Here is a 25,976-nt window from a genome sequence, read left to right as displayed (position 1 = left end):
TGTCACATTTTATGCGTCCACAAATTGAAAAAGCAATTGCAAATACAATTTGCAATGCCTTTTGAATAATGTCCGCATTATCATTCCATATATATATAAGCCAAAATTCAAAGTCTGCATTGACTAAGTCTGCTTTTCTAGAAAATTTATGTTTTTTTTAAAATCTTTTTTATGTATTTCATTTTAATTCTGTTCCAAATTTGAATCAGAATACTGCATCCTGTTCGCTTCAAGTGCAATTCAAAATTAAAAAAACTGAATTGGTTAAAAGACCCTGGTTAAAAAATAAAAGCATTTGAAATAAAGGATGGCTGTATACTATGTGCTAGATATTGTCTTTGACCCTTCAGACCTGCAGATTCTCAGCTGACCAGAACAGATGTGGAACAGCCCACCCCATCAGCGAGAATGCTTCTTCATCTGAGCCATGCCACAATGACAGATCACGCGTCAGGACAGCCCTCGCAGGTCCTGCAACAATGGAGCCATCCTCGACCAGGCATGCTGTGGCGGTGTAAGAAAATCTCTTATCATGGTACGATATGCAGAGGCACAGTCGTAATCAGGCTAAGTGCCATGCTGAGGCGTGAACCCTGCTGAAATGCCATTCCAGGCACCCATAAAACACTTAAATAAAGACCAATCTCACTACTAAGTATCGATCGTAAATTATTGCAACATTTGCAGGCAGTCAGCAAAGAGATGTTAACCATAAGTTATCAAAGGGTGTGTGTAGCTGTTCTGCTTGGTCATGTTCGCATGTCTTGTAAAGCAGCTCTTCGGATTGGATTACATGTTTCCTTCATATTACTGTTACTGCTACATTCAATCAGTTTAAAGGAACAGTTCAACCAAAAATAAAAATTCTGACATAATGTATTTATCCTCATGTCATTCCAAATGAGTATGACTTTCTTTCTTCCTTGGTGAAAAATGATGGGATGAATAAAAATACCCTTAAGTTATGAAACTGAAATAGGAAATGTATAGCAGTAGGCCTATGTATACATTAAAGGCTAACCAAGAAAGGTTAAACCTAGATTTCAGCTGGGTTATGATTATGACCACTCCTAAAATCTTTTCTTATAACAATATGTTCTCAGAAAACAATCTTTTGGATTACAGGACTACACGCTTTAAACAAGACAGTTAAAACATTATCTGACAATCAATTTATAAAAACATTTTATGCCATATTTTGGATTTATGCATGAAATTGATCAAAAGTGACAGCAAAGACATTTATAAAGTAACAAAAGTTGTCTTTTTAAAATCAATACAGTTTTGAACTTCTGAACTTTCTATTCATCATAAAATCCTGAAAAGGCTGTATCATAGTTTCCACAAAAATATTAATCTGAAAAAAAGATAACAATAATCCATCTGTTTGTATGACAAATCCATCGTTAGGGCATTTTTATTTTCCATAATCCATAATAACGATCCCTCCAGTGAAAAAGTGAATCCCTTGTTGCCCTTTCACATTAATATTCCCACCAAAATACTTAAAACTGTTTTCACTAGTAAATGGTGCTTCATTTGTGCATATTTCTCTCCTGATTCAGACAAAACAACTTCTTCACTGGAGAAGGCAATATTACAGATAGAAGGCTTGTATTTTTTAAACAGAAACAACAGTTAGAATGATAGATTTGCTTATTTAAAATATGGCAATTTGCTTTAATGATGTTAACTGATAGATGTATTGTGGATTATTGTGATAGAATAGAACAGACAACCTGTTTTACTATGCTTGAATACACGTACAAAGCAATGTAGCAAAAAATGCTTTTATTCACAGCCATTCTACTGCCCTGCCTCGTTTCGTTCTGCTGAAGCACATAAGCACTTTTGTCTGTATTCTCATGGGATCACATCTTCTAGATTCTACCGCTGCAGTCAGAGGTAAAAACCCTGCTGCTGTCGCAACAACGCAGAGGATTTATCGGATAGGTGATACGAATGCATTATGGATATTCATATTTCCAGACAATAACACAAGGGACTGTTTATTATTAGATCAAAAACTATAGGCAACCGCATTAAGAGAAGATGTTCTAACAAAGTTTGCTGTAACCCAGCCAAATCGCAAGAGGATGGCTTCATTCCCAGATGCAAAATGAGGTAACTTTACCGTAAAATGACTTTCCCAAAGTGGCTGGATACAAACTGTGGCAGCAGAGCATCGAGTGTGGTGGTGAATAATTTGATGGTTTTTGAAGAATGACAGTAGCAATGACAAGCAAGCAGAGAATTGGTAGGCTGTCAGCCTAACAGACTAATTAATGGAACTGATTACACAGCTTAAATGTAACAGCATTCATAAATGTGTTCAAAGACTGACATTTAATCATTCATTAATGATGCAATGTATAATTTCTGTATAGCATTACCTGTTAATTAAAGGCTGAAATGAATTAAACTGACAAGGATTAATAAAAGTGTATTCTGTAATGATTTTTTTTTTCAGTTTTCACATCACATTTTTGTTAAAATGTTCATATACACTTCCAGTAAATTAATACATAACCTTTGAATATGTGGTTTAATTTTATATTTTATCACCAATTAACATGTTATTTATTTAGTTTCAATTAAATGAGATACCATTTTATTCAGAGTAAAATTGACAAAAATGAAAAATATGACATTATGAATAAATATATGACATGACAGCATAATATGAATATGACAAGGTATAATATTATAACATTATTATACATTCTAAATAATCTATTCAGTGTTATTTTAGTATTATTGAGATACTTTTATAGTTTTGTTAATAATTTGAAAAAAAAAATTGCTAGAACTGTTTGTTGTTTTTATTAGTTTGTGTTGTTTAATGTCAATGCAATGAGGCTGAGGCCTCCAGTACAGTCCCGTTTCCCCCCTGGGACTTGGTTGTGGTTTTAGAGGTGTAAGCTCCATTCGAGCCAATTCAAGATATTTTTGATAGACATCTGACCCTTTAAACTGTAGGCCCCTTCGGTGGCCCCTACCTACCTAGACTTTGCACCCGGTATGGTCAAAGCACTCTTATACCCTTGAGCGGGTTATGTTACAAAAGTTCCCTCTGTCACACCACAATCAATAGTACTGCAGGCCTTCTGCTCACATACGTCGACAGAGCTGCCCTGTGGACAAAGACGGACAGACGGTCTGTGTGCCATGGTCCCCCCAAAGTGGGATTTTTCCTGCAACTAAGCAGAACCTAAGTCGTTGGATAGTTGAAGCTATCAACGTTACCTATGGGTCCTCTGGTCTTCCCCCGCCTTTGGGAGCCAAGGCTCACTCTACACAGGGTATGTCAGCCTCTAAGGCCTTCTTAGCAGGTGTATCCCTATTGGACATCTGCAATGCTGCAGGATGGTCCACGCCTACACTTTCATCAGAATTTACAATATAGATATGCGAGCCACTCCTGGCTCTTCTGTTCTCTCGCCTTAGCTGTGCTCTTCGGATACACACTAGGCAGGGATTTGGAAGTCTGGCAGCGTGGGCACATCATTCCCTAAAGCGTTCGACGCAGCTCGAGTTCCTGAAGAGGAACGTCCCAAGGTTACGAATGTAACCCTAGTTCCTCAAAGGAACGAGACGCTGTGTTGTATCGCCATACTCCCGGCACCCCTGCCGGCGCTTGTTTCCCTACTCGAAGCTGAAGCCAGCTGCGTGGCATGTGCTTTTATAGCTTCCTGGTCGTTACGTCACCCCGCCCATGATGTCACGCCCTTCCATTGGACAGATTGCACACGATATTCAGAGTCGGTCTCACCAAAAGCGTTCCCCATAGCATTCAAAGCAGCGTCTCGTTCCTTTGAGGAACTACGGTTACATTCGTAACCTTGGGACGTTTTTATTCATTATTATTTGAATTGTAGTTTAATACTTCAATTCGCCTTGTCAACTAGCCTTGTCAACTAGCTTTAGACTATTATTTTTATATTAAATGTCAGTTCCATATTTATTTTAAATAATGCGTATATTTTTATGGTTTTAGTTACCCTCTATTAACCCCTTAAACTATTAAAAAATTTGAATAAATTACTTCACCACACATTACTGAAATGTTTACGAACACCAACAAAAATTATAATAATAAATAAATAAATAAATGTAAAAAATAAATTAATTAATCAAAATTCTAATTTAAAGTCTATTAGATTAGCCACTTGAGATATTTCTGATTAATGCCATTTTTCTTTTCTTTTCTTTTTTTTTAATAAAACTATTTGTATTCTCAGCAACCTGTCCCGAAAAAAAACAATTCATGTGATCTGTGCACTTTTTTTATGTGAAAGGCTGGGTTGGAAAGGCTGAGCCATAAACATAAAATGCAGATTCAAATCAAATAGCTTTCAATATTCAAACAAAACCATCAAAAAGGCATCATAATACACATAATGCATTTCTTGTACTTTTCTTGGCTTTGATGGGTCAAAAGGGCAACTATGAGGAGTCTGTATCCTTCGTGTTCATCTACCAGGCAACATTCCAACATTTATACCTATTGTTGCTAGGAGACATTCCCGCTAATGTTTACGGCTCGCCTCAGTCAAATGGGAAGCTGGCAAATAATGTGCAGCACAGAACAGGTATCATCACTGTAACCTTTTGTGTTCTGAAATCTCACGTCTATGAAAGAGGCATCCAGAGGAGGGAAAAGAAAGGTTAATTTAATGCTGAAGGAGAGATGTCTGAAAAAAGCAAAGACTTATTCCCACTGCATGTTTGAGGCACTTGTGTTTATTGGTTTGTTAGGCTGGGAATGATTTCTAACATTTGAAAAGTCATTAAATCTATCTGCCTTTTTAGATTTGGATTGTGGTGTGGAGAAGCCAATTCAATTCACTTGCCAAATATCAAGGACTTCTTTTCCCTGAGAGACAGCTCTTCAGTCACAGTCACAAAGCCAAAGAGCTTCAGTAGTTCGCTATGCTACTCTGTCTCTATCCTGCTTGTCAGTCTGGGATTCCTTATTGTCAAATTCATGAAAATATTAGCAAACAAAGTGATCTGATTCAACAGTCCCACTTGCATAACAAATCAATGGATTTCCATCAAGCACGATGTGAAGGGTTTTCCAGTGATGTGAATGTGAAATTGCTGTCACAATAACCAATCAGAACAGAAGTATTCTTGTTAAATGTACAGCATTCATGTAGCTCAAACAGTAGAGAATGGTGCATGCAACGCTGAGGTCTTAGGTTCGATTCCCAGGGGAGGTGAGAACTGATAATTTGCACCTATGAATTCAAGTCACTTAAATGTATTTTCGTAAATGTAAATATGTGATGTTTAATATTCGTGGAGTTAGATTAATGAGATTGCACGGCAGCAACAAAAACCAAGCAATCAACAAAATTTTGCTGATTTACGTGAAAAAGATAGCTTTGCCACATGTCGTTTAATTGTGCTGATGTGTATGAGAGAGAGTTTGTTTTAAGGGGAAAAAAAGCATGTTAATTAGCCAGTTTAAATTCATGGTGTACAAAAACATTCATTTATACATGGTAGATTTATGGCATCAATGTTTTGATGAGATATGTAAATATTTGGATTCATTATGCAAAAAAGCTTCCTAAACCATCTGTCAGTTTTGGGAAACCAAGGTCACAAGGCAAAGGCTTTGCAAAGCAATTTAGAACAATATTCTGCCAATGTGATTGTTTATTTGGCAAAGGGGTCTGTTTGAAGTGCTTTCCGTCTGTACGCTAGGAATCTGTTTTCTTCCAATCCAGAAAAAAAAGAGAGTTGTCGCAGCACTTTTGCATGCTTATGGACAAACTGAATCACATATAATATGCAGTATTAAGCTAAATAAAAATGTTTGGTTTGGTTTGGTTTGGTAAATCACCTGCATTCAGGAGAGTAATTAATTTCAAGAGCAAAAAGCCTTTCTCCTGCATATAGCAGATTATGATGATGGAAAACAACAATTAAACCTTTGTCTTTGTGCTGTTCCAAGAGGAAATCATGAAAGCAGACATTCATACCAGTTTGAAAACAAAACAATTATAGAAATGTGTAGCACCAGGTGTAGAATATTTCAAGAGATTATGAAATGAACTCAGTTTTGTGACCTCAGGAACCACAGGTCTGGGCAATCTGCTATTCGCCAAATCTAACGAGTAATTTTCTTTCTTTCTTTTTTTAATATGCACATTCGGTTTTTAATGCAATGTAACATCTGAGTTAACAATCATTCTTGGGTTTATTTGAGTAAACAAACATTTGTGGCTGAGAATGATTTGTTTCCTATGACAGTACAAGGTGCAGAAGAAAAGCAAAAACATATAAGAAAACAATAAGATGGATGAACAACATGATCCAACCCTGATTTCATAAATGTATCTGAACTGAAAAACGCAGAAACTGATTAGACTTCAATCATAAATCTTAAATGCACAGAGCATCTCCTTCAGTAGTTTAATTGACAAATGTTACTCTGATACAATTAATTATATTAAATAATAATAAAACTGAACACATTTAATCATACTCCCAGACTCATACAATTCTACAGGAAACTTGCCAAATCACACTGAGAGCAAACAGCACAAAACGAATAAGGACAGATGGACAAACTCAACTGCATAACAAATTGCTAAGGACTGTGATAGACTTGATAGACAATGATATGGACATAAAACAAACAATAAACTGACTTCTAAAGCCACTGTCTGTGATGTCAATTTAACTCTTTTGCCACAAAAGCCTCTTTGAATTATCTACTGTACATTTAAGGGATATTCTATATTTTTCAGAAAACATTGATAAATTTGATTAACTGTGATTAGTTTGATTAATCATTAATTTTACATTATTTATGACAATCCAGATTATATAAAACCAAATCTTTGACTATCAACACTAATTCTACTGCATATTGTAGCTTATTCTGGCCAAGAACTGCCCACTTAGACAGCCTTCTGACCGACATGTAAAATGACCAACTGTTGTTGATGAGGGTATGCAGGGGAAGATAAATCTGAAATCGATGCAGCCACAACAACAGACTGGCATGCAACAAAGTGGTAAAATATTCAAATGATTCAGTTTCCACAAAAACTTAAGATAACAAGGAAATTAGAGCAAAATTTGCGTGAACCACATGGTCAGACCTAACAGCAACATCACCAGCAATCTGGTAACATGTAAAAAAAAAATTCCGACTGCCTGATTAAAAAAAAATAATAAAAAAAAAATTGTGCACGCCTGATTCCCAGAAGTTCTTTTGTGGGCAGCCAATTGGAACTGGCAGATTTCACCAGCTGTATTCATCTTTGCGTACAATATGCATCAGATGGTCCATAGGGAGGCTGTCAAAGGCTGAAGCTAAGAGGACCACTTTGACAACAGATATCAAGTTTTTCATCAGCCATAATAGAGTCAAACTACTTTACCAGATGTCCTTTCTATGAATGCATATTTGAGCAATCTCTATAAACACACCCCTTGAGTATACAATATTATATTCTTTGCTTCCATGTCAAAATGTTGGGCCTCCAGGCCAGACTGTTGGACCACATGCATTTATACTTGCCAGACACAAAAACCACCAGAGAGAAAACTCTTATAAATGCTTTAACTATGGACATTTTATCTGTGTTATAGCCTTAAACAATAAAAATGTCTGCTTGCTAATTTAGCAGAGCTGAGTGCAATAGCTCCATTTTCTATAGCCATTCCAATAGAAAGAGAAGGGTAACAAACTTTTTATTTACAGTAACTCATGCCATGATGTTACATGGGTGCCCTACATCACTGGCCAAAATGGTCGACTAATGCACACATGAAGCCAATCTGTTACATCAGTTTCTTACTAGATGAATAAATATGCAGATTATTTGCAGAAGTTCATTACACAGTAACTGGAAAGAAAGAAAGAAAGAAAGAAAGAAAGAAAGAAAGAAAGAAAGAAAGAAAGAAAGAAAGAAAGAAAGAAAGAAAGAAAGAAAGAATTGCCACCTTTTATGCTATTGATTATATAAGCTCTCAGAAATAAATGTGATTGATTAATGTGAAGCAAAAGTCTATGAGAAGCAAACGTTATATGAAGTCATTTTAAACGAAACATACAAAAAATTATATCACTGCATTCTACTAATGTTTATAAAGTATATACAGTGATTTATAATTCACAACGAATGTGGCACTTGCCCTGACCTCGATGATAAAACCATTACTGCAGTTACCATGCAGCATATGAGCATTTGCCATTTATGTTAACCTGTAACCAATAACATAGAGATAAAATAAAGTTTAAATGCAAAGGCATGAAAAACCAAAGGCCATACAGTAACTCTTCTTTTTCTTTCTATCATGAAGAGCGAGAACATTACTGAGGATTTACCTAATAAGTACATTTATTTGCTCTCTCTTACTCTTACTTACTAACTGGACAAGAGGAACAAATACAAAACACTGGAATACAAGATTGTGTTTCCAAACCTTAAGAACATCCAATTGAGGGCATCTCAGTTATGCTGAGAATTAACTCTCTCAGAATAGTAGCAAACATGGGAAAAAGGAATCGGAAAAGGTCAGAGAAATAGAGAGGACAAAAAACAGCTAACGTCCAAAAAACAAAAAACAAAAAAAACAAAAACAAGAACGGCCTTCAAAGTTTTGACATCAGAACAAAACCCACCCTAATCCCAAACAATACAAAAGTGCATTATAAGACAACAGCTGCTTAAAAGTAACATGGGAGCTTATGACATTAGCCTGCTAAAAATGACTCACTTATGACATCACTGCTCAAAGACTGGCTTCTAGAGTAAGGTCTGATTAACAGACAGCAGGTGGTGACATCACCCACTATGGCTGATTCTTCGGGATAATGACCTGCGTGGCACATTAACCTACACACGTCCATTTGGATTAGTGTAGTCACGATTGCCAGTTGTCATGTGATCTATCACGCATGCCTGATTCACCATGCCAGCTGGTCGGCATGGTGAGACTGTCGCTGGCCACTATCCATTACAGAGTGATTCAAAAGGTGTCACAGAGATAGTCTGGGAAAAGTAAAATTCCTCAGTTCTGTGAATTCTTACAGAGCGCAATCTTGCTGTACAAACACCAGACTGAAATCATCTTTTCAAATAGGACTAGACTAGAAAACATTCCCCTATCAAGCTCTAGCAGAAGCAATCGTTTAATGCTTTAGTGGGTCAGTGAGACTTGGCTTAGCTTCTTTAACTTATAACTCCTAATTGGCTGTCAGGGCCCGTGCTAGTGGGAAGATAAGCATAAATGATAGTGGCCCCAGGCTAATGTCACAAGCCCATTCTTCATGAACACCATCATCCCTCTGGTGTAATATAACAAGCCAGGGTTTCCACATATAGCCCCACATTATTTCCACTAAGATTACACATGACCGCATACATCTAGAGCTATATCACTGACCACTTGTCGGGTGGACACTTGTGCTCTTAAGTTCTCTGGTTCACTTCTGAGAGACACTGCAGTTCTTGCACCATTCCAAGTGACTGACTCTCCTCTTTGAACCAAACCTAATTCCACAACTGTATAAAATAACATCAAGTAACCAGGCGCAGGCTTTCAGAAACCAATTCAGATTAAAATCCTGTAAGTGAGTAGTAACCCGAAAAGTTTTAGGTTCAATCCCTCTATGAACTTTCACCCAAGCTTACTCCAATAAGACTGAAGACTGAATAGACTGAAATGTAGTTTTGTAATTCAGCATATAGAATGGTAACTGGAAGGTTGTAGGTTCGAATCCATGAACTATCATAATCACAGCAGGTTTAGAAATTACTTAAGCATTAACACTTACCAATTGCATGCCACATATAAATGCGAGCGTGCATCTACCACTGCAACAGCCCATCTTGCCCTCCTTCGAGTCCGTGTTTCCACGTGGGTCGCTGTAACTCCACAAGATAATGCCGAGGAAACGGGTTTAGAGAGGTCTTTCTTCGCTCCAAAGGCGATAGACGCGAATCAAATACGCCCTTTCGATAAAAGCATCCCAACCGCTCCACAATGTAGGAAGAAGATATGAAGAAAACTGCATGTGTTTGTTAGAAAAGTAGAATTGAGCTCTAATGCAAACTCAAAGAGATACGAAAAACACTTCCCTAAGTTAGTGGAGAAATAACGGTGGCTCCAAATCCAGCACTGAAAGACATGTCAATGTGATCTTCCACGGGTCCCGTCTGAGAAACAAAGCCACCCAGTGTTGTTTACGATCTCATTGCTCCTCCCTCGCGAGAAAGAAACCGAATTAACACATTTTAGGAGGCGATGATTTGCTTTATTGCTCTGGAAGCCGCGGCGTGCGTGTTTAGTTGTACAAGCAGGAAATCCACGGGAATGGTGATACGAGGACAATAATCCAAGCGTGCGTCCTGTAGGAGCCTTTCAGTGCAACTGAAATGTGTCTTCTCGAGTCCCTCAACTACTATTGGTCCCTTCCAGCGTTAACTTGCACAGTCCGGGTGTAGAAGAGGACAAAGAAGCGGTGCATCTTTCACCATCTGACGCTCCAGATTGAATGAAGCGCACGCGGTGCTCCTCTCCGCAGGGATGCGACTCGGGTTGTTTCTCACGTAGCGGCTGGTGCTGATGCTGTACGAGCGCAGATGAGGACCTGGACGTCCCTCAATGCACCGGATGAGCTCTCTGCTCCCTCTCTCAGTGGGCGTGAGAGCAACACGATATGGAAATAATGACTGTGTGGTGTTGAGGGGTCACTGGGCAAGATGCAGATATATAACGGGCTGTAATTGCATCCTTTGCCCTCAGGAAATTCCAGGTCTGAATTTAAACGACTCCCTCGGGTTTCAAAGTAGCTATACAATGAAAATATATGTTCTTGTTAGCAATGTAACAATTCATTTCATAAGCTTCTATTATCGTAGTTCAAAGGCTCTTTTGAAGAGACTTTCTCTACAGTAGCCTACCGTTTTGGCTGCTTATGAAGGGATTTATTTCGCGATAACTGATTGTATTACCCCGCGTATCACATGGCCACTCACAATATAATAATAATAAATAAATAAAAATAGACACACATAAAATATTAATATTAAGACAAAATATAGTCACAAGAATTAGCTATAGCAACAAGACGACTAGACATAAATAACTAGAATTAATTTTAATAATAGGCCTTTTTTCAATTTTCAATGGGCTACAGTCGATAACTGAGGCGCATTATTTTGTTTTTATGAAACGATATGAGTCCGCGGTGTGATACGAGACACTGAAGTAGGCTAGCTACTAGGCTATATCCAAATATCTGACCGCCGAATGCCGCGATTGACCAATCAGAAAAAAGTATTCGATAGAGACGTTTCATATTTTGCAATAAATTCTTCACATAGCCTACTACATATGCACACTTTGTGTAAGCATATGTATACTTAGTATTATAGTGTATAGCCTACTTTTATAATTGATGCTGGTGCATGCAATCTCTAATGTTTGAGTAAACACAAGCACAAGCCCACACCCACAAACGAATACACACAATTAGTCTCTCTATCAGTGTTTATGATATGCTTACATTTTCCCAGCAATCTTGAGTGGCAGTATCATGTATTTACTTTCCATGCCTGGAGGTAATGACTTTATGCAAAATTGCAAACCCCTCCTTCATGTCATGCTTGTCCTCTGGTCCAGTTCAATCTTGGAATCATTTCAATACTGTACCTGGGAAGCGATAGAATTAGAGATTGTGTTATGTTTGTGTGAATGTTCCATGCCACATGACTTATCTGAGTTTTCCAGCGATCACGCCTGGACCTCGCATTTGCCAAGTTTCCACAATGTCCAAGCAAGCAAACTGGAATCAACAAATTTGGTGGAAATGCTAGCCATTAACCTCAACACATGACAGAAAAATAAATAAATAAATAAATACACTACATTTTTAAAAAAATGCCATAGATGAATAATCTACTATTTTATTGTTGTTATTACATGCATTTTTATTATTTGTTCCCATGAAAGTCATTATAACTCTTTGAGACATAGCTGTCTTGGATTCAAATCTATGCTTTGATTTTATTTCATTCACGTCACAAAATGTAAATTATCTATATTGGGCAAACTGGGGCGAACCATTAAAGAATATGAAATTAAGGAGGACTGCACATCTGTAGCAGCTGTATGGGGAGATATGGATCCTTTCAAACTCCATGAGCTACTGCAGAGCCCCCAACTTCTGTCACTTTATTTTGGACACCAGACAGATGCACTTTCCTGCTTTTTGTTTTAGTGAGGTTGAACTTGGTTCTTCTGAATATTTAATTTGATCTGTTCATATTTCATCAGCAAGCCATCATAGGATTTTCAACCGCCTAACAGTGAAAACTCAGGACATTATTATTTTAAAGGTACCCTCGCAACTTAAAAATGATCTTGTTTGACAGGTTTAACTCTGGCCGTTAAAGCTGAACTGTATCATTTAAATAAAACAATGGTTATTTCACAGATTTACAAGACTGATATGACAGTCGATGTGGCTTTAAATGCATTTATAGGCCGACTTCACCGCAAAACACCATTTGTGCAGTTGTTTCACTATTTTCTCATAGCTATATTTTTAGTAAATTTGTAGAAATTTTAATCACAATATTGCAATTTGTTCACTGAGATGGAATTCTTGTAAGATTTGTTACATGAGAGCAGATGGTTGTCATGCTAAATATATGTTTTTTCTGTGTTGCAATGGATCAGCTAAGGGCTAAAGAAATGTACAAAACATTGTATACATTTATTCATGTAGATGGTGCTTTAATCCAAAATATATATAGCAATTGTTTATTTATTTTGTCCTTGGCCTTGAACACCCGTTCTGCAGGCTTGTATATTACCTCAAGTAACTCTATTTGTCACACACTGCAACTATGGGTATGTGTGACTGCAGCAAGGTACTGTATATTAGAGGTAATTAGTCCACAAAGCCAGTGTTAACAAACAGTCTTGCTTTACGCTACCTGTCAGTATGTCTTAATAAGTGTAACACTGAGAGCTGAGTACATAAGCTCCAATAATGAGGTGTTCAATAACAGCCTTCAGAAGGGCTGTTCAATTAATGTTTTAATAAGCCAGTGATTGGCCCCTCTGGGTGTTTCAGTGCCCCCTTGTGGATGTGGAATAACATTTATGCATGCTTATTTTACATTAAATACTGCCAGCTACTATATGTCAGGGCTGTCAAATGCCAATAAAAATGTGCTGATTTTAAAGTTTAACATGTGCACCTGGCCCAGAATTCCACATGCTCCCTTTTGAAAATAATACACAGAATTATCCAAACATGCAGACAGTAAAGTTTGAAACAGCAATGCATGGAGTTATAATTAAAAGTTATTTTCACACATGCACAACAGATGAATCATGTTCACCACACAAACAGTGTCTTGGCAACACACAATGACTGCTGCTATGTTAGGGAAACTACGGGGCTTTTGTAGCTCACTGCCAGTTTTAATCATTCAAAACCTGGATTCCAGAAGGCCATCAGATATTGATGATAATTTCTTGCCCCCAGTTTGTTCGTTTCTCTGAGACAGACTGTATAATCAAAGTTTGCAAGTGATGCAAGTTGCTTTTTATGTGAAGCAATTCACAGAGCAGACAAGAGGTGAAAAACTCTCAAAAGTTGAATAGTTCATCCTAAAATGAGAATTCTGTAATTTACTCAAGAAACTATTTTCTCTGAGAAACTGCTGGTAATAATTACAAAGCAACAACAAACATTGAATTAAATGTGAAATTCCGAAGAAGAAACACATAAGTAATATTTTTTTAATAAAATATACTCAAATAAATCATTTAATTTACAATTTAGGAAAAACATTTTCACAGTGCAGTTTTTTTTCTTTCTTTTTTTCTATTTTTCTTTCAATAAATCAAAATCTCAATGTGTCCAGGTGCTACAGAAAGAAGAGCATTATAAAGGTGGTCCATTGCACTTTTTTCCAAGCACACAAGTAAATCTGTAGACCACTGTTTTGATGAATCTTTACACATTTCACTCAACTTTCTATTCGTATTTGTTAAGCGTTTGCCTTACAAACACAGAAGACCCATCACCCCAGACATTACACATACCACCGAAAAAGGCTGTTTGCACAGCCTCTGCAATTATCCTACACATTCATCTAGTGTTTTTCAGCACATTTTCTATCCGGAGGCATCCACATCTGCTTCTATTGATAGCTGCCAGCGAGCTCTGCTATCTGCCAGTGAACTTGAGAGAGACTGGTTGAACTTTCATTGTAAAAGTTCATTTTTAGTGGTTCCTTTAAGTGGAGCGCTCTGAAAACGAATGAATGCCAGAAGAGTGTCTGCAATGCAGGGTTTTTAATTGATGGTACGGTATCTGAACAAAGAAAGTGCGGCAGGCAGGGCTCCTTTCAGGTGTCCGACGTACCTTCCTTGAGTGGGAATCAGTGAAGCATTGGGTTGCCCATCTCAGCACTTTAATATGGGATGTTGCAGCCCTGTCAACTCTAATTACACATGAACACATCCAGCAGTATTGGGCCACATTCAGTTCAGAGGGATATGCTGCCAAAGAGCATGCCGCATGGCCAAATCTTTATACAACTCTAATAAAATGGTGGACTTTACAATGATAGAACATTTGCAATTTAGCCAGCAGGAGCAATCCTAGTTGAGTCACTATCAATATTTGGCTAGCTTTTAGGAAGGGCTTTAATGGATTGGTGCTGTGGATAAGACCAGCATTACTAGGTTGAAACCCAGAGAAAGGATAAAAAAAATTACCTTCTTCTATTTAACGTCATTCTGCACAACCTCATTACTTAAACTGCTCTATGATTAGAACTAAAGGACTGTAGCTGAGCCTGTAACAGTGTTCCTAAACATGCTATGGTTATATGGGTGAAATTTGAGCCACAAAACTTCACAAAAATTCACTTGAGAGTCACAGCAGCTTTATACTGTATATTTGTCATCTCATTCATAAAAAAATAAAATAAAAATGAGAACACCATTTTCATTTTATACAATATCCCAGTTATAAGTAATACACACATCAATTAAAACTTCACAAAGGCCTCTATTTTGTTTACTTTTCAACTACTTTTAAAATAATTATAATAAATAAAAAAAATCCCTATAGTTTTTTAAGTAATTTATTCCTGTGATAGCAAAACTGAAATTAAACAGCAGTCTTCACATGATCCTTCAGAAATTATTATAGTATGCTGATTTGGTGCTCAAGAAACATTTCTTATTATTATCAATGTTGAAAATAGTTGTGCTGCTTAATATGTTTGTAGAAACATATTTTTTTTCAGGCTTCCATTGTAACTCTATAAATGTCTTTACTGTTACAACTGAAAAATTTAATTTAATTTAATTTAAAATGTTCTTTAATTTAAGAACATAATGTTAAAGTCTCTTCAAGTAATGTTAACAAAATTTTACTCACTAAACTGAAAACTTTATCTATGCTAAAAACCCATTCAGAGTTCCAGAAGGAAACCCGTGGTCAAAAATGCTAATTCTCCTCCAGCTTTCATAGGACTATGAACAGCTCTATAAGAGATCCTTATTCATACAGTACGATCCCATTAATACTCCCATTAAACCAGAGGCTCAGTTTGTTCCGTGTTACCTATTTTCTTCCTTGTTTACGGCACTGTTATTGTCTAGTATGGTGAGCATCCAGATGGCCGGTTAGAGCTGACAGGACTAAATTATGATTGGGTTTGGCATAGCATAACAGGGGTTTGATGCACTCATCCATAACACCCCTCCCTGTGAAATACAATGACAAAGCCCATTAGGCTTATTTTTGTTCTTTTCCCCCCTCAAATTCTTATTCTCCAAAAGCATTTGAATCAGGGCCTGACCTGTCCTCCCATTATGGTCATGTAGCACTGCTTGCTATTGCACTCCAGACAGCCTGTCTTTAAGTATTAATGACTTCATCAGCAGTTCTTTTAAATTACCCATTAAGACGCAGTTTTACTTAATAAATTAAATTAAATTATTTGGAGATAGTGTGTTGTTGTTTCTGACAACTGCAAACTGTAAAATCCTAGGTTGTCAGACAGGCAATGCTATAAAAGTAAATATTTAGTTTTTATAGACAAGTTTATGAATCACATTTTTATTTTACAACCTGCTGGTTTATTGCTTTCTCTTTCCATAAACCACATTTGTATGACTCTTCTTTTTCTAAATTAGTTCTTTAAAATCATTCATGCATGGAAAGAATGTGGCTACTTTGCAGGATTTTTCATCATTATAGACTCATCAGCTATTTTATGCTTCCTCCTTTGTTTATTTTTTGTTGTTTTAATTTTTTTTTTTTTTTGTATTTCACAGACCAAAGACTGAGATGTAAAAAAACTAATCTGCATATATTTCATAAAGCTTTTTGAAGAAACAAAGTAAACTGTATGGGCTGTTGACTAGTTATCTGCCTTGTATCAATGATAAAAAATCTATATAGAAAAAATTTACATCTAAAAGATCTTCTCGCTGGCTGGGACTGCATTATGTACCTCAGCAGTTTTCAGTTCTGCATGGACTGCTGATTTTGTACAGACATTTTACAACCCCTAAGGTAAAAACAAATTCTTATTCAGAACAGGTTCCAATGATACAAAAACACCAGAACTAAAGGATTCTTTCACTACTTTTCTGCATTATCTAAGGAATATAACACTATGAAATATTATGAAATGTACAACACAAATTATTTTGTTCAATTAAGATATTCTTAGTGGTTTTCCAAAAAATGAAAGCTTTAGCATAAGTTCTGCCAGGAAGACTCAATTGTTAGCATCACCTATTACCTTCTCAACTGTCCAATCACGTTCTAATGATAGAAGTATAAAAGAACCTGTGCTTACACTTGAAACCGTGAGTTTGCAGATGCTGAACACTTCACTCACCACCACCCACCCCTCCACCACCAAGATGGGCTCCTCCCTCATAAATAACAAGCTTCTTCCCTGCATCTCCCTTACCACCGCAGGATGTTCTTCCCCTCCAACCACCCCACCACCACCAGGATGGTCCCTCCTAAAACCTCACGGGGGTCGGCTGCGCCCCTGCCTTCATCTTCAGGCAGGAAATACCGAATCCGTACCCTCGGACAGCTATTTACGGATGGGGCCTACGCCAAATACAACCATATAGCTTGCTGGGTCTTAAATAAATGGATGAATTGTTACAATATCTTCTCCGAGTCTTTCTGGTAGAACTTGCAATGCAACCAATGTAGTCTAATTTCCAAATAAGTCACTCGTAGGAGTTGGTTCTTTTTACAGTGGATCAAAAGCATACTCGTTTACAGACGTAACCTCAGTTCCCTGAGATACGAGAACGAGTACTGTGTCTGCTAAGACGCTATAGGGAAAACCTTTTTCTCTGATGACTGAAGCTTTTTCAATAATGAAGTGTAACTGCCATTGATTCCTGCAGTAAATGAAAAATGATGAAGCGCACCCGCCAATATGTCGCCATAGGATTCTCAGGTTACTTCAACTGAAGGGACAACTGAGTCGTGCAACTGTACAGCATGGCTAAGTACGCAGTTCTCATTCCCGACTCATACTTGCCTTAAGCACCACAAGAGGCTCAGGAGTAATTTTGCAAGGAGACCCTGCAGGAGGTACTAGGGTTAAACTCGTAGAGATCAGCCCAGCCATAAGTAAACATTCCAGGAATAAAAACTTACAGCCCCGGCACTCCATGAGAGCCAAGAGCACAGGTAGGCAAAGCATGAGACTGGTTCTGCCCTGAGGCAAGACTGAGGCCATTAAGCAGAAATGACATCCAGATTATAGAACCTGGTGAATGTGGACGGCAAGGTCCAGCTAGCAACCACACAGATTTCTGCAATGGACACACCACTAGACCAAGCCAAAGACAAGGTCATGCCTCTAGTCGAATTGGCTCTTACTCCCATGGGGCAGTGTAGGCCCAATGAGGAGTAAGCAAGCGCAATAGCATCACCTACCCATTTGGGGTAATGATAGAGTTAATACATATGGTCTGAACAAAATTAAGTATGTACCCGAGCCTCGGTTTCAGGACGACCTTAGAGTCATTGGGCCCAAATTCCAGGCAAGAGAGGCTCAGAGAGAGCACCTGTAGATCTCCCATCCACTTTACCTATACTAACACCAGTAGCAGAATGGTTTTTAGCATCAGGGGATGAAAGTCAACAGATTGTAGTGGCTCAAAAGGAGGGCTCCTAAGAGCCTTTAGCACCGTGGACAGATTCCATGTGGGGACTGTTGAGGGGCAAGGCGGGTTAAGCCTCCTAGACCCCTTCAAGAAGCGAACAACCAGGTTGTTTCTGCCCACTGATTGGCCTGCTAAAGGAGCATGATAGGATGCTATAGCTTCTACATAGACATAGAAGGGGAAGGGCCAGATATATCAGAGATATGTTGAATGAGACTGGGTCTGGTTTTAGGAGAGTAGGCCATGGAGCTGCTACAAGCAGCTGGTACAACTCTGCAAACCAGTGTTGGTTCTTCCAGTGTCGGGCTACCAACAGAACCCTGTGCCCTTGTTCCCTGATTCGCCTGATTACCTGTGGGATCAGGGTGATCGGAGGAAGCGTAAAGGAGGTTCTGCCAGCTGTGGGCCAACGAGTCCATGTCCTTTGAGAAATAGTTTGGGCAGTGAGAGTTGTCTTTTGAAGCAAAGAGGTCCCCTCTGCCAGGCCTGCAAGGGTTGGATTAATTTGGTTTGAGGATCACCTTATGAGGACCCAACACTCATGGTAAGCGAAAGAGGAAATATGCTCTCTTTTTGAAAGTGTTTGTGTTTTATTTTTTTCTGCTATAACAGTGGCTGGATGTGTGTGCACTTTCGGAATGAGCCCAGTGTTCACAAACACACTGCTGTCAGCACCCCGAACTGAACGGGGTGCTTGGAGGCACAACAGAGGCTTCTTAGGGGGAGGTCCGACTGTAGCGAGACTTGGCACCCTCCTCTTCCTTTCCTGCAGATCAGGAGGACACCTGAGGTGCCAGGTCCAGCACTAACTTGGGCCAGGGGTCACTGACATTTCGTGAATGGAGTTGCGGGCTTCGCAGGCTGCTGAGCCGGTGCTGATTTGGGGCAACTAGAAGCAGCCGTAGATCTGGAGCGCTTGGGAAGGAACTGTCGCATGGCCTGGGACAACTTCTGTGCAGCAGTGAAGCGCTCTGCGAATCCCTTGACCGCAAGTCCAAAGAGGCCAGAGGGGGAGACCAGTTAGTCCAGAAAGGGGACTTTGTCTGCATCCTTAATCTCTGTTAAGGTCAACCATAAGTGGCACTCGAGCACCACTAAGCTGACCATCTCTTCAGCACCGTCGAAGCTCTTTGTTGAGGGGCTTGACAGTGGCCCTGCAAGAACCCCTCATCCAGGCCGCTGCGATTGGGCTCCTCCAGTGGAGACCACTCCAATCCCAGCTCCTCTACAGCCTTTGACATGATGCAGATGAGTTTGGCATCCATGCCTGGCTCTGGTTTGCTTTGCTCTGTAGGCGGCAGGGGGGCAGGGTCATTGATTGAGCCTGACGGCTCCACTGCGTCGAAGGCCGCCAATGACAGGCTGTCATTAAGCACGTCACACTCGCTCCCACCAAATGACACCAAATCGCTTGCAGCCATGGAGGGATGCTGGTCTGGCTGGGAGAAGAGGACGTGGGAAGCCTCTTACTGAGGAAAGAACAAGGCACGCAGGGTTGGGCCGGCATGAGCTTGCTCATCTACGGGCGCAGAGGTCCTCTGCCCTGCTGTTTTTTCCTCGGGTCGGGTCGCTTTCTGAAAAGAAAGCTGCCCACGAGCGCAGAGAGGAGAGACTCATATACTCGCAATGAGGACATTCCATCACCTTGAGTGCATCATCAGCGTGGGATCTCCATAAGCATGAGATGCAATCGCCGTGACCATCAGCAGCATGCAGGGGAGTCCAGAAAGAAATGGGGTGGTATTTGCATCAATGCCGCAAAATGAATGGCGGATGGGAATCTGGAAGACAGGCGCTACTGTGGCACAGTAGGCGGCTGCAAGATCAGCTGAGCAGAGAGGTCTTGATACACTGTGAGGCATTTCAACAGTGAAGCTTCAAGTCCCGTAGTTTCAGTGAAGACCGTCGTCATTGCTGAAGGAAAATAAATCTGAGAATCCTATGGCAACATGCCCATTTATTGAGCCAGATTGCACAGCCCATATTGGCGGGCTCTGGTGGGCTTAGCCTTCGCCATAGGCTTGTGCAGCTCCACCTCGGATCAATGGCATTGCTTTATTTTTAGTGGATCAATAACCATGCAGTGCAACTAGTGGACTTGCACAAAATTAATGACTCCTATGTGTTGTTGGTTTTCAGTGGATTAAAAATATAAAGCGCAAACCTTTTCCAAAATATTTATTCCTTAAATCTTAATGAAAGGTAATCAACTGAAATTTTTAAGAGGACTCTAAACCAAAACTGTAAAATTATTTATCAATTCCCTTCCCTAAAAACAACTGAACCTAGATTTATTTCTGTAAATCTGTTAATCTTCAATTGGCTGTTTTGCTTATTTAATGCAATGACTACTTATCCATCTTCCATGTTTAGCATGACGTTCAGAGCTGATTGAGCCATCTGCTTTTTTTCTCACCTTTGCACCAAAGATAGATGGTTTATTCAGACCTCTTGTCTCATTTCAGGGACTTGAGAAGCTATTCAGTGAAGCAGCATTTAAATGGAAATCTGGCTAATTTAAACCCTGCTATTGTGAGATAAGGAGGTCACAGATGTCATTGCAGTGTCTTTTATGTGATAGCTGTTGAGAGATGACGAGCTAGGATTGAACTCTGAGGTGACACAGCGGCACACTAAACAGGACAGAATGTGTCTGCGTCAACCTTCTCTTAGTGTGGGCTTCGTACACACAAACACATGTGCATATGAAAAGCACCCATGATTCGCACCCATGATTCGCACCACAATGCCACTCATTTTTCCTCCTCATTGCACCCGATTTCATCAGACTTGCATGTTTCATCTCGACCTACACAAAGGTAGACTGACTACGACAGCAATGCAGATGAGTGGGTGAGAAATGCAAAGCTTCCATTGTATACTAAGCTCTGACAGGACGAGAATAAAGATGCAACTTTGTCTTCATGAATATGGGTCTTCCTATAAAATGAAGAAAGAGAAATGGTCAAATTTTAATGGTAATGTTATTTGTTTTTTTGTTTTTTTAGTCCATAAACTGAAAAAAAAGCTGCTATTGTGGGCTGATTCAGATGGTCAAATTTGCTTCAGTAGTAATTTAATATTTTAGTAAGCAGTAGTTTTACATTAGTGTGCAGAAAATAAAACATTCCTCTAATGTATCTTTAAACTTGGATATTTTAACTCAAAATGTAAGTATTTTAGCTTATAGTCCATGTTACCTTTAATGTCTCTATATGCTACTATACTCCTAGACATTGAGAAAAAGTCTTCTAGCAGTTTGGTGAAAACAGCACTTGTGAATATATCCAGAGTTTTGTCAAATACAAAATTAGCAATAGCAAAGCAAGAGCATGGCTGTCTACAAAAACAAAAAGTCTAAGCACAACTAAAGCCTACTGGATATTTCTGAAAAATAAGTTACATCCCAACTTCCTGTTTCAATAGGTCCTTTCAACATATGTTAGAAAGAAACCTGTGCTTGTCAAGCTATTTCATTCAATCTTGAAAGCACACTTGTGTTCTGACATCTCAGGCTTTTCCCTATTCCCTGAAATATGGGAAAGGTACAGCTGAAAGAATAAAATTCAATTTGCTCTTTAAAGGTCAACTTTCTAAATGTTCCATTTGCACGGTTTATGAAAAAGATTTCCCTTGATTTGCATGAATATTTAACAAGTCACCACCAACAGCTTAACATGAGTATATCACGGGCTCCGTTTCTTACATGCATTAATTTACTACTGCCTCTCAATTTTAGCTAAAAAAATCTCCATTAAAGAAATCTGTATGCAGTATGTTATGCTTTTAATGTATAACATGCAATATTTCATTATGCAAATTAGCAGAAAATTGTGTTAAAATTGATTAAAATGCACATTTCAAAGATGCATTTTCATGTGAGTGGTTGCCTCCCACACACTCACCTGATGACAGCCTGGCTCCACTTCAGGGGTAACACCCCTGGCCTAAAAAGGCAAAACATAATGCCATTGCTGCTGGGGACTCTAAGAATAAACCACACAGTCCAGTCACAGATAAGGTTACCTTGAAACCCATCCTCCACTCTCTCCCATGTTTCCTGACCCACACACATCATGGGCTGGTAACAAACATAAGGACAACCTAGGGCTTGATTTGCTCTTTTGACTGCCTAGCCCTTTTTTCCCCTTCCTGCTGGTACTTGGTCACCAGCTGAAAGTGTATAGTTTTTTTCCTATGCTACTTTAAGCAACAGGTGCCTTTTTTGCTTCCTTGAAGGGGGCCCTGGCACAAGCAAAAGTTTTACTGGGACTCTAACAGGAAAGGCACAGAAAGTCATTGTGGTGCTTTTGATTGGAAAACTATTCCGGACCGGGGAATTGACTCTTGAGATTGTGCTTTCAGCCTGTTAGTGCATGAGAGAGATGGAAGGTACTGTCAACTTCATTTTCCAGTTACATTTCTAAGTGTATTTAACAATAAGGTGGCATAAGTCAAATAAATGTTAGTGTATGTTATGTAAATTGCGCTACTAACAGCATACATCCAAGATCTTTAAGTTAACTTAGTAATTTAGTCAAGTTAACTGTCTCTTAGACAGCAACCATCTGCTTTGGAGGGGAATTTTGAAGTTGAAAGCAGCTAAAAATACACCATATCATATGGCTCTATGGGAATCTGTAGTCCTTTGAAGTAGGCCTCTGATGTTGTTGCAGATTTTTAAGGTTTTTTAAATGTAGTGTTATCAACTGAAATACAGTTCAATCAGCTAGAGAGGAAATATATTTAAAGCAATAGTTGGACCCAAAATTTTTAAATCATTTACATTTCAAACAATTCATTAACTAATTTACTTACCCTCATGCCGTTCCTAACCCATATGACTTTATTTCTTCTGTGGAAGACAAAAAGAGAAATTACAAAGACTAGTCACTATTTTTTTCCATGCAAATGCAATTAAATCCTCAAAAAGGACACAAATTCACCATAAAAGAGATCAATGCAACTTGTACATTCTTCTGAATTCACTGCAACATAATCACTAAGTCAATGGTTTTGGTTTAAGATTTGGACTAGCTTAAAACATGAATAAATCACTCACTGAAAAGATTTGATTCAAAAGAATGATTCATATACAAATCAGTTATCACTATTTCTCTCAATAATGGCAGATGATAAGATTATCAGTGACCGACAACTTACATTTAAGTCAGTTTTACAAAGTTATCATATGCTTTGAAAACTTGGAATAAAGTTACAGAACAACTTTTGTAGCTCCTGAAAAGCTTCAGTCCCCATTGAAAGCTGAAGGTTTCAGTGTATCTGCAGAACATTTTCATTGATAGTTGTCAATTAACTTCTAGATTTAGAAGTGCGGTATTCTCAAGGTTTTCCCAAGAAACTGAAACCCAGTCAGTTCCCAAACAAAACAAAAAAGAAAGAAATGCGTTTAAAATTTTTGAAATCTTTTTAAAGTCATTATCAGTGACTTGAGATAGAGTTTCCAAAAAAAAAAAAAAGCCAATTACTGACGTCAAGGGCCATCACAAATGAGCCCCAGTCTTGCGTGAAATGGCTAAATGTTGCAAAGACTTTAAAGTAAATTTGATATTCTGATTAAACTGTGAAAGGTCTCTCAGATCAGCCTGAATAAATCATATTTAAAGTGACACTTGAAGAAATAGCGTTGCAGAGTGTTTTTTTTACTGATTTCATTGTCTCAACATCTCTCATTTACAAACCTGGGATTAGTTGCCATGGATATCCATACACGGATCTTAGGAGGACAAGGTCTTATATTAAAATAAGCAATGAGAAGTTTTTTTTTATTTCTTGTGCCACCTTTCACCACTTTCGGGTTTACAACACAGCAAGAGTTGAAGTGGCATTTGCGCACTGTGTTGCCATGGAAAGATTTCTCCTAGGCCTTCTGTGTACACTATATGCGATCATATGTTTCTGTACAATCAGATACTAAAGCTTGTAGACAATCTGCAAGGGCGAAGTCATGATAACACATAGAAAGATGCCGCAAAACTCCAAACCAGATGCAGCTAAGCATATGGTTTCTACAGAAAAACATTATTGAGTCAGCATTTGGATTGGACGTCTAATCCTAAATTTGACAACAGGGACCATGTGAAGAGCAGGTGGTCTTAGCTAACACTTCTGGTGTGTGACGTATATCAAACCCCCCCACACAGGAACATATCATTATCTTTGAGCCTAGAGTAGAGGTAGCAGAAAAGAGTGGTTCTCTGAGCAAAAGGTCCAGTATAAATAAGAACCACTGCCCTGATCTTGCCTCAGATTCACAATGGATCATCCACAAATACTTTTCTGTAAACACAATCAAAGTGGTCTGTGCAAGAATCAATCATTTACGATGATTTAAGTCAACAATATTGGCAAAGATGAATAAAATGGTCTAGTAAACTTTGCAGCACATATTATACGGTTTATATGTGCTGTATTTTTGGACTCTTTTGCTGCCGCAAGAATTTATATCAATTTAGAAAAGGGGCTTTTAAAGGAGCTCTGGCCAACAGATGACACATCGCAAGCATTCCTCTAGTGGCCTTGGAGATGTTTTAATAATGAAACATTGCAATTAGAGATGTGTGCCCTATCTACCGACAACAAGTTTAATCTCTCTGCCAGGCAATGCACTCATAAAGATAAAAAGCAAACATTCATCTGCTGTCTAGCTGTCTTTGTCTTTATAACTCTTATGTCCTGTCTGTACTAAGAGTGAGAAACGTGACAGAACTAGACAACTTAATGTGCCTACCCGATCTCACGGCAATTCGTACATATTTTATGAGGTGGCTAATTTGTACGAATTTGTACGAGTACATTTGTACAAATTCATAAGATTTTTGTCAAATCGTACATATTTTACGAGTTGCAAAATTTGTATGAATTTGTACGATTGACCTACACCTAACCCTGTCCCTAAACTTACACGTCACTGGTGTTTAGACAAATCGTATAAAATCGTACGAGTGAGGTCGTACAAATTCGTACGAATTAGACGCCTCGTAAAATACATACGAATTGGTCGTGAGATAGCGTTGAATGTGCATACAATACACAGATTCTTTAAATAGCATTGAGCATCAAAAGCAGCTTCCATAGAAAAAAGTATGTAAAAAATATGTTATTGCCAAAATATATATATAAAAAAACAAGGCATTGTTTAGAGCAAAATACTGTCGAAATTGAAGTAGCAGCCACTGTGGCTCATTTATAAAACATAAATTACTCACTGTTGAAAGTGTGCAGACCAAATACTCTTCATTTTGTCTGTAGATGCTCTACACAGACAAAATAAACTCTTTGTAAACTATCACCAGCAGATTCCTTATTCCTTACAGATGGTAGTTAAGAGTAGCCAATCATCTGAATCATTCAAGTAGTTCACACAAAAATTTCTCAGCATTTACTCAACCTCATTTTGTTTCAAAATTGTATGACTTTCATTCTTTTCTGGAAAACAGAATAGATATTTTGAACATTTTCATCTGTTTTTGTTACTGTTATGGAAGTCGATCAGGCCCAAAACTTTCAAACTCCAAGAAGGACAAAGACAGAATGAAATTTACCCGTGAGTTGTATATTGTAGTTCCTCTGAAGTGACACAATCAATTTGTGTGATAAATATTTTGCCAATTAAGCCAAAACAAGGAACTGACATTTTATGGTGAATTATTAATTTAAATGGTTCTTTGTACCTGGTTTGTTATTGGTTCACACTCTAACCATCTAAGCTCTAACACAACTACAGTAAGATGTCAACT

General features: G+C 38.4%; 2 protein-coding genes across 2 annotated transcripts in view; one reads left to right on the top strand and one right to left on the bottom strand.

The window, feature by feature from the left end:
• Positions 1–10,651, bottom strand: part of LOC132092221 (sodium/potassium-transporting ATPase subunit beta-1-interacting protein 2-like) — a 162,570-nt gene extending 151,919 nt beyond the window's left edge. The window contains exon 1 of the mRNA XM_059498366.1: positions 9,806–10,651. Within this exon, the coding sequence (XP_059354349.1) occupies positions 9,806–9,859 (54 nt within the window). The 5' untranslated portion in view covers positions 9,860–10,651. The remainder of the gene's footprint in view (positions 1–9,805) is intronic.
• An 11,622-nt stretch (positions 10,652–22,273) lies between these two features.
• The window catches only part of LOC132092863 (cilia- and flagella-associated protein 251-like), a 32,385-nt gene continuing 28,682 nt past the window's right edge, over positions 22,274–25,976 (top strand). The window contains exon 1 of the mRNA XM_059499287.1: positions 22,274–22,608. Within this exon, the coding sequence (XP_059355270.1) occupies positions 22,593–22,608 (16 nt within the window). The 5' untranslated portion in view covers positions 22,274–22,592. The remainder of the gene's footprint in view (positions 22,609–25,976) is intronic.

Source organism: Carassius carassius, chromosome 18 (genome assembly GCF_963082965.1).
Source record: "Carassius carassius chromosome 18, fCarCar2.1, whole genome shotgun sequence".
Classification (NCBI taxonomy): domain Eukaryota; kingdom Metazoa; phylum Chordata; class Actinopteri; order Cypriniformes; family Cyprinidae; genus Carassius; species Carassius carassius.
Note: the sequence above shows the minus strand (reverse complement) of the source record. Positions and strands in the feature narration are given on the sequence as shown.